This window comes from Piliocolobus tephrosceles, chromosome 13 (assembly GCF_002776525.5).
Source record: "Piliocolobus tephrosceles isolate RC106 chromosome 13, ASM277652v3, whole genome shotgun sequence".
Taxonomy (NCBI): Eukaryota; Metazoa; Chordata; class Mammalia; order Primates; family Cercopithecidae; genus Piliocolobus; species Piliocolobus tephrosceles.
The window spans coordinates 111,292,021-111,302,025 of record NC_045446.1 but is presented as its reverse complement, the minus strand read 5'-3'; the positions used below and the strand labels follow the sequence as shown (position 1 = coordinate 111,302,025).

The following is a 10,005-nucleotide window of genomic DNA, read 5'->3' as shown; positions in this document are numbered from 1 at the left end:
CAAAGTTTGCTGATGCTGAGTTTTAAGTATGAAATGTCATTGTTTTCATACAAATATTCCCAAACATTACCAATTGTCATTTTGGCATTAAATAGGGTTGCAACATTACAATTGTAACATTAGCATTTTAAAAAGCATAACATCATTGTTCTGTAAATTGTTGCGGGCTCAAATTACCCTCCACATGATCTCTTAAAATTAATGGGCCACAAGCATCAAAGCCAGTTCGGGCTGGATGAAAAGAATGGGAGCCACCTCCTTTTGCTGGGATTTTTGATGGTCTCAAGCTAGCCCAATTATCACCCTAATAGAACATGTGATGATGTACCTCGCTGCATATGTAAGTAGAGGTGAATAAAATTTTGGTTAGTTCCTAACCAAAGATGCAGAGAACTGTGATAAAATGTAACTGGGTTGCTGCAAAGCAAAAGAATCCTCCATGTTCCTAATTCTTGAACTCTTTGCAAAAACGTTTTCCAATAAAAAAGGCTTCATTGATCTACCATCCATAGGTAATACCGTGTTCCACATAAATGGTTGTGCAAAGAAATCTAAGGATACTTCTTTATGTCTCCAAACATTGTTTTTAATCTTTCTAGTGGGAATCCTTTAAATATCACTATTACAGACCACTTAATGTTATACTGACGGGGCCAAACAGCATGACAACTAAGAGCAGGAGTTTAAGGATGCGATAAATCTAGATTATTTTGACCCTTTCACTTTAATACATGTGAGACCTTGGAGAAGTTACTCTTCTTTTAAAACAACATCTTGTTTCTTTTAAAGGAAAGATTAATACCTAAATTAGAGAAGCACTTTTAGAATTAACATATTAAATGTATTTATATATATTTATATAATATATAAATATATTAATATATAATGTATAAATATATGTATTAATGATAAGAGAAGGAGACACACAGCTGGTGGTGCAGCAACAACCCCCCGTTCCACTGGTCTTCCGAGTAAGCCTGTATTAAAACTGCTCCTAGGTACAAAGGGGGAAGAAGATCCTGCTCAGCTTCTATCTGAATTCAGATTTGTCTCTGTAGTTGGAACTAAGACCTAAGAGAAGTGACAGAGGTCTGGCACACTCCCACACATGGACTTAGTCATTGTCACAGCAGAACTGTCACAGATGCCGTCACTTATACAGAACAAAGCGATAAAGGGATAAATATATATACATATATTTATATATGCACATCTATGCATATATTATCTATAAATTATATATTATATATATAATTATATATAATATATAATATATAAACATATGTAATATATAAATATATGTATATCTACACCTATTTTCATTCTAAAAGTGCTTCTGTGGTTTAGGTATTAATCTTTAAAAGAAAAAAGATGTTGCTTTTATATACATAACAAGATATATAAACTTTCCTATAAAAAAGATTTTTTTACATATACATATATTATATATTAATATATAAATATAATATTTTAATTCTAAAAGTGCTTCTGTGATTTAGGTATTAATCTTTCCTTTTAAAAGAAAAAAGATGTTTTCATATATAGCAAGATAAACTTTCCTATAAAATATATTGTTTTATATATACACACACACACACACACACACACACACACACACATATATATAGAGAGAGAGAATTTAGCATAGTCACTAGCAAAGAATAGGGGTTCAATGGAAGGGAATGATAATTATTCTAATTGGATGGGCTACTTACTGTGTAGGACTTTGGTTTTATGCTAAATATTCCCAATAAGTATATTTGCTGGAGTTCCTTTATCTCTCACATAGGTTTTCCAGCAGTCTAACTCTAACTCGTGGCTTCTCTTCTATTGTACTCGGAGTAGCTGCCTTTAGCAGCCTCAACCCATGTTCAATTTGCTGTGGGCTGGGGAACCCAATAATCACAGCTGAGGATGGATGTAGTCAGAATGTGGCTCTTAGCCAGGAAGATTCGATTCAAACTCAGTTCAAATGCATTCATTTTGCTATAGAATGTTTTCATGAGTTGGGGAGCTTACTCAACAACAGGACATGCAGAGATGAGTCAGAGTGACTGATGTGGGCAGTGCCCAAGCCCTGTCCAGGGGAACCACAGTGCATGGACTTGAAGTATTAGATCCCATTGGCAAGTTTTTTTTTTTGTTTTTTTTTTTTTTTTGAGACGGAGTCTCGCTCTGTCGCCCAGGCTGGAGTGCGGTGGCCGGAGGATCTCAGCTCACTGCAAGCTCCGCCTCCCAGATTTACGCCATTCTCCTGCCTCAGCCTCCCGAGTAGCTGGGACTACAGGCGCCCACCTAGTCGCCTGGCTAGTTTTTTGTATTCTTTAGTAGAGACGGGGTTTCACCGTATTAGCCAGGATGGTCTCGATCTCCTGACCTTGTGATCCGCCCGTCTCGGCCTCCCAAAGTGCTGGGATTACAGGCTTGAGCCACCGCGCCCGGCCAGGCAAGATCTTTTTAAATAGAAATGGATACAGGGCGTTGCAATCTGACAGTTTCAAATACTAAGTTTATATGGAATAGATGATTCCCGTTGCAGAGTGTCAAGCCTTTGTCCATTCATTATTTATTGGGCAACCACTATGCTAACCCAGATTCCTCCTCCTTTTAAAATTATTTGCCCCTGCTCTCCAAGCAAGCTTCTCGTGGTGACTGGCTCCTGGGATAGATCTGCCTACAGGGAGAGAATGCACTGGTCATGTGGACACTGTAAGGGACAGGACACTTTCCCAGGGCGAATTACCAAATGGACATGATGACGTTGCAATATCAGCATCCTGAGTTTGGTTAAGGTGTGTCTGGCCATGAGAGATGAATTCACTATCATGTGTTGACAAAAAATTATCTAAGCCTGAAAACCTAAGCGTGAGGCCATGACCAAGGAGACTCACCCAGGTGGTAGGTCTCCCCTTGGGATTTCGCTTGGTGCGATATGTTGGACTAACGCGTTCTTTGTGACACTGAATGGTGACGTGAGGCGCTGCGGCACCGCGATTCAGAAAAGGATCCGGAATCAGAAACGCCAGTGATGGGAGGCTGGTTTTGCTTTTTATGCTCTGGTTTCTCCTAAATTACTTCACTTTTCTATGCCTCCTTTTCTTCATTCACAAAACCGGATGCTAATACTTCAGGGTTTGGCTCTGGCTCATTGTCTAAACAAAAGCAGCATACCAGAAGACCTGTTAAATTCTTAAAAACCTGCCTCCCTCCCCCACCCAGTTCCACAGCCTCCAAGCCTCACTTACAGGCCCACTGGCCATTCAGCTCCTCATAAGCGGAACATGCAGCCCTCCTCACAAGACGGTCTATGGAGACCCGTGGAAGTGCTCTTAGACACACAGCTCATCTATACTGCTGTGTTCCTTCTCTTAGATTTGAAAATTGCCTTCTTAGCAAACTGTCCCTTAGCAAATGTAGCTACAGATTTAAGGAAGCTACTTTAGTCATTGTCCCTACGGAATAATTCTGTTTACTTCAAAACAGCCACCACATCTCCCCCTCCTCAGCCAACACAAAGGCATCGTGTTCTTCAAGGATCCACCATCTGAGACCAGCTTGTTAATAACAAAATTATTCCAGGCCTTAGTGTTCTCTCATCTATGAAATAAACATCCCTTTAAAACAGACCAATCAAATGGGGTTTGGAGACTGCGTTAGCCATCTTTATTGCACTCTAAAGAACAACTCAAGACACGCAGAGACGGTGGATTTTCAAATAGGTGTTTTCTTGACCCAGTTAAATTTTTATTCAGTGAAAAAAGTTGACATTGAGACAAAAATTATCTTAAAATTGTGCAACAATATAGTAAAACCTTCAGCAGATTTCAGTGACTTGGAAACTTATCGAGGCAATTGAAATTATAAATACCTAATTTCACTTTGGAGAGAAACAAGTATACAGTGTTTCACTTTAAATAAGCGTAGAATAGGCCTTTATTTTGCCACAAATACTTTTGATTTTGCCTAAAGTTTTTAATAGTTCATAACAAGAGTCTTTAAATGAGAAGTGACATAGAATATTTGAGGATAATGTTCCACTCCAGCATTCATGCTTATTCCATTTGAGCTATGACACATGAAACTAATAACATTCTTGGGTTATTACTTGGCTGTGATGATTTAATTCATAATATGGCTGCTCAAAATTAGTGGGCAGAAACATATATACAACCCATCCTCCCTCAACCCATTTTCGGTGCTGGTACTCCATCCGAAAACACACTTACTGTCCATGTACCCAACAGTACATATCTCTTGCTATCTATTCCATATCTCAGTCTTGCATAGAAAGTAGTCTATATAAACTTAATGCACTGGCTTTTATTACACAAAAATTGTACCTGAAAGGCAGCACACACTCCAGTTAAGAAAAATAACATGACAGGAATGTCAAGATACAATCCCAACACAAGATTCTGCACAGAGTTTGAGAGTCAATTCCGAAAATCAATATGGGGTGATATTCAGTTTGGTTATGTCTCTGGATGCCTTCTCTAAGGGACCCCTCCAACTGTCTGCAGAAGGAAGAAAATTTTCAGGAATTCACCATGACTCCCTTCATGGAGAAGGAACTGACCAAACCTGACAGGATGGTGTTTCTGCCCTAAGGAAGTGTACTGGAAAGATAATCTTACTAGATGCAGGGACCACTGGGTAAGCATCTGAAGGCAGGATTCGCCAAGGAGGAGTGGGGGTGCTCATCTGTAAGGGGCTCACCATACTACTGCTCTCCCAAGCCTCCCCTGAAGATGGCCAGTTTTGAGAAGGGTGACATTCCCTAAATTTTTGCTGAGTATAGCCAAACATGATGGGCAGGAGAGAACAGGCAGCTGTGTGTCCCCTATCCGTCCTACCCAAATATCCCTGGTGATGCTACCAAAGACAGAACCCCAGGAATTACTTGTTCAAAAGTCAAAGTTTCAACCAGTTACCCAGAATAATAACTATTTACCCAGCTTGTCAAGGTAGCCAGTAGCTCCTGGGGCTTCTCACCTGTCTGGAACTAGGACTGCACAGACATGGCCTTTTCCTGGAATATCCTCTGTAGAACTTCACTCTCTGACATTTTATCCATGTGGACTCGTATCTCATAAACCTCAAGGGGCATTCAATACACCCAGGAGTAAAATCGGCTTCCAGAGAAAACTCATAAGCAAACCCCCTGCCCACCAAATTTTAGAGGCCCATCGTGGTCCACATGGATGCAGGCATCTGACATTCTAATGTACACTGCGAGAGAATAAAACCTCTTTCCTGCACAGTGTGAACTTCTGAGGTGGCATCTCCAACAAGGTACAAAAGCCCCTTCTTCACAAGCAAGCAGGGACTCCAACTGGTCACAATGAAGACAGTTATCTGGTCGCCTTCAAAGGCTGCCCGTAGTACGAGGCATTTGTTTTCATTTCCTATTGGCACTCCAACCTCTGGATTCTTTCAGACAGCATATATACATGAATTCCCCACAAAGCTACGCAGAGGGAAACAGGAGTGTGTGCTTCAAAGGTTCATAAAAATATACAATTTACATATAGCTGCATCTATCTAGCTTAGTCTTCAGGAACTTAGCTCTTCTGTTTATATAAAATACTCTAGCCCTAAAAAGCTGCTTTTTTTCAAACAGCACAGTGGCATTTTCCAAGGAGGGGGTGATGGCCAGTCTACAGTACTGTGCACTAAGCATTGGGAGGCACTGGTAGCTAGAACTGGATGCTCGAAAATATCTCAAGCTGCCAACTGGAGACATATGCTCTGTAAAAAGGCTTGCCTATGGAACAACTGAAAATAACATCGCAGAGCCTTTTATATCAGCTTTTACAAATGCCACCAAAAAGTTGGCAGAAAAAGAAAAGAAAATACACTTCCTAATGGTTCAATTAAATGACTTACCTCCCACCAGGTTGTTAATGATTCAACTACTTAAAGAGCTTATTAAAGGGGAGGTGGTAGGGCTTAGAGTTTTGAACAAATCTCTATAGTAAGACATGATAAAGCCAAAAAAATTCCAGTGTTTAAAAAAAAAAAAAAAAACTTAAAAAAGGAGAGTGACAGGAAAGAAGAGAAAATACACTAGAAGAAGGCTTATCATTACCACCAGTTGTTAAAATGAAATACAGCCCTACCCGTATGGCAAATTAAAGGTCAACAGCTTAAAATACTCATCTCAGTATATTTATAAATAAAAATTTTAAAAACTAAAAAAATTAATTGGCTCTTTCTTTGTTTTCTAAACAATCCCTAAGTAGAATAAAACTATACTATCACCCAAGAATGATACTTTCGGTTAAAAGAAACTAAACACTTGTGAGAAGGTGATGCATCGCACCTAAGCGGGGATGGGGTTTTACAAAGCTTGCATATCAAGGACATATATTCAGAGACATGACTTTGGACTATTCCCAGACCTCACTGCTTCTTGGCTGAAAGGAAATTCTTCAGTGAGAATCATACAGTACAAGTCACAACGATGCTAGACATTGGTACCTACAACACTAAGCCTAAAGGGTTGGCATCAGCCCACGATGGCTTCTACATAATTATCAAGTGGCCATGGTTTGAATACAGGGGTGGCATTTTAAAGGCATAAGAAAAAAAAAGCACAGCTTGTTTTACAGACAGAATAAATGAACACACTCTAGTGCTCCTGCTGTTGTTAACTGGATTGAGGAGTCTCAACGTTTTAGATCTTCTCTATCTCTATGAGAGTGTACAGCACTGTCTCTTTAGATTGGGTGGGGGCATGGGTGAGGGAGATGGAAGAAAAGAAAAAAAAAAAGAGAGCGAGAAGGCACTGACCCAATTCAAAATGACTGCATACATCAGCATGGATTTTTAAGGAAAATAAGTGGCCATCTCAACCCAAATACATAATTTTACATTTGAGATCCTTCAGTAGTAAGTAAAAACAAAAAATGGAAAATGGAAAAATTATGTACTCTATTGGCCAGCGTATGGATCATGGCACAGATCTAGACTCTCTCCTACAACAAGGGTAAGTTTTTGCAATGACAATGAAACCAGTGTGTAATAAAGCAGTGTTATCATTTTGTAGCTCTCAAAGCTACATCTTATACAGAGGCACATACAGTAAAATTCCATCAATTAATATAAGAGAGGAAGCTGTGGGCTTGCAGGGCTTCCCAAGCTGCAGCTCTGTTTAACTGAACTCCGGCAATGACTCAGTGCTCTCTCCTGCCAAAGACCATTATGTGACACACAAGTGAATCAAAATGGATTGCTTCCGGAATGGCAACAAAAAATGCTTCTGTTCCCACCTCCAACCCTACGGGTAAGGGGCTCATAACACATGTGGTGTCTAATGACCACTGAAGCCTGGCCTTACACAGAGTCCCAATAAATTAACAAAATAACATAAAGAAACCTTCCCCCATAACACACCCACACACTTTCCTGTAAACTATATCCAAACAAAATGGAATATCTGCGCACACTTTCAAGGAGAAGGGGTTCCACCCATCACTCTCTCGAGGTTTTTATTAAATACATTTCTGTGTCTTAGAAAAATAAAAAGATTGGCCAATTTACTGAATCAAAATTATCTCACAGACTTAAAAGCATGCCCAGCAAGCACAGCCCTGTAAGACTACATTAATGTCAAATCAAAGCGATTTGGTTACTCAGATCAACCTGGTTTGAAGTTCACAGTTGATTACTACAACGTTTATTCATTCCTTTCTTTCCTTTTTTTTTTTTTTTGTTTTTTTTGTTTTTTTGTTTTTGGCCCATATAAAAATAACATATTGAAACTCAAAGTGCATCTTTTAAAATAAACCATCAACTATCTTTATCAAATAAAATATTTACACCATTTGGTTTCTAGTGAGGAAAGCTCTTTCAGGCTATCACCATGGGGACGTCATCTGAAAATCCAGTTATCATAGGAGCATCTTCATCATCTTCCCCTAGAGACAAAACAGTCAGGCCTTGGTGAGTTCCAACACACTTTAACCTGACCCCACATCCCACCACTCTACCCACCCCTCAACCCTACCACAACCCGCTAGCTGAGAAGGTCAACGCCACAGCCAGGCAGACACCATGATCAGTTCTGAAACCCAGCCCAGCTTCCCACGGTCCCTCCTGGCCACCTTCTACCCATCGACAGATCCTCACACTGATTTTAATGGTCATTTGAACTTAGCCAAATTAGGAAAACAAAGTTTCTCAGGAGAAGAATCTTATTACCTACTCAAAAGCTAAGTGGGGGGTTTGGGTTCCCCAGTTTGAGTTATCCATACCCTACACTAGCACAGTGAACTGCAGTGTCTGCTTTCTCTTCTGAACCCAAACTGCTCTGGGGAAAAAGGATCTTGGAGGGGTTTAAGCATTTTCAGGACAGCTTCCCAGACTAATGCCTATCCCCTTGTGACCCCGGTATAATCCTGTGCAACCAAGTGTCGACCAACACTCAGGGATTATCGCAGGGCACCGTGACGGGTCGACTCCTTTTGCCTCCAACAGCAGAAGCAAAGAAGCCACCCCATTGACGCAAAGCAGGCCCGGTGCCGGCTTATTAAGCAAGAAAGGAAACTGACAAGGAAAGGGAACAGACCTAATATACGACCAGTGAAGGGGAATATACAAATGTCTTTATACACATAGATAAACAATTATAACTAGTTTACAGAAAAAAATAAACTTGTACATTCACAGTCATTAGTCTAAGTTTGGGGAAGCCTTGTAACACACCCACTTTATTATATTACTATCTTACTATCTCTATTAGCATTTAGGGTTTTCATTGTGCAAAGATTTCAAAACGGGAAATTTCTTACTTTTTCCCTTGCTATGTGTTAAGAGAGGGGTCCCCAGTGCCCGGGTCAAGGACCACTGGTACCAGTACCTGGCCTGTTAGGAACAGGGCCGCAGAGCAGGGGGCAAGCAGCGAGCCAGTGAGCATTACAGCCTGAGCCTCGCCTCCTGTCAGATCAGGGCGGCATTCAAGTCTCACAGGAGCGCAAACCCTATTGTGAACTGAGCATGCAAGGGATCCAGGCTGAGCACTCCTTATGAGAATCTAATGCCTGTTGATCTGAGGTGGAACAGTCTCATCCTGAAATCATGCCCCAACCCTCCCCACTCCACTGCTGGTCCAGTGAAAAAAATTATCTTCCACAAAACTGGTCCCTGGTACAAAAAATGTTGGGGACCACTGTGTTAAGGTACATAAAAGAATGGCTGGTGAGGTTACACTAGCAACCAGAAAGAGAAACAGCAAGATGAAAAGGGCCTCCTTTGATAGAAGCCAATTGGGAAAGCATTATTTTTTATCTCGAGTTAGGATCTTCAGAGACGTCAGACCTCCAGGTCAGTGAAGGATGAGACAGGGGTCAGATACTCTTGAGGATTTTCCGATACTTTGGGAGTCTCAACGCCTGGGGCCTATCTATTCTTCCTGTTTGAGGCACGCTCCCTGTTTCAGGCCAGAACTACACAATCAAAGAGAATACAACATTTTAATTGACTTAAAAGCTAAAAAGTAAGGGCTCTGAATGGTTTAACCAAAAGCCACGGAATCAAATCGCTGGCTGATGAAGAGCTCCTCTAGTGTCAAAAGAGGCGCTGAGGGTAGGTGTTTCCTCTTCAAGTCATTGGCTGTGTGCGGGCCAGCCCTGGGAGGAAGACCCGACTTTCCCTGCCCCACTTACCCAGGTCATCCCCAGAGGAGAAGATTGCGGACCCCAGCCTGGAGCTGTAGTGGCTGTTGGCGAAGGCGGTGAAGCTGCTCTGCAGCCTCCGGTGCTTCGTGTACAGGATGGCAAACCCCACCCCCAGGCTCAGCAGTATCAGGAATAAGATGGGCACCACCACAGCAGCAACATCCGTAGATCTGGCAGCCTGCATGGCGGAAGCATCTGCACCTGCCAAGGCAAAGTTCCCACCAATAAGCCCACCTGAGGGCAGGAGAACAGACCGGATGACTCCTCAAGGCCCCACCCACCAAAAAAAGCTGGGCAAACGCCACAGCTGCACAAACTGCCTGTCTGG

The 10,005-nt window shown here is 41.4% G+C and overlaps 1 protein-coding gene across 2 annotated transcripts in view; it reads right to left on the bottom strand.

Moving 5' to 3' along the window:
- Positions 1-3,708: 3,708 nt before the first annotated feature.
- Positions 3,709-10,005, bottom strand: part of SORL1 (sortilin related receptor 1) — a 180,451-nt gene continuing 174,154 nt past the window's right edge. For both annotated transcript variants that reach the window (XM_023208488.3, XM_023208489.3), the window contains 2 exons: positions 9,666-9,878; positions 3,709-7,919 (listed from right to left, as the gene is read on the bottom strand). In XM_023208488.3, coding sequence (XP_023064256.2) covers positions 7,852-7,919; positions 9,666-9,878 — 281 coding nt within the window. In that variant the 3' untranslated portion in view covers positions 3,709-7,851. The remainder of the gene's footprint in view (positions 7,920-9,665; positions 9,879-10,005) is intronic.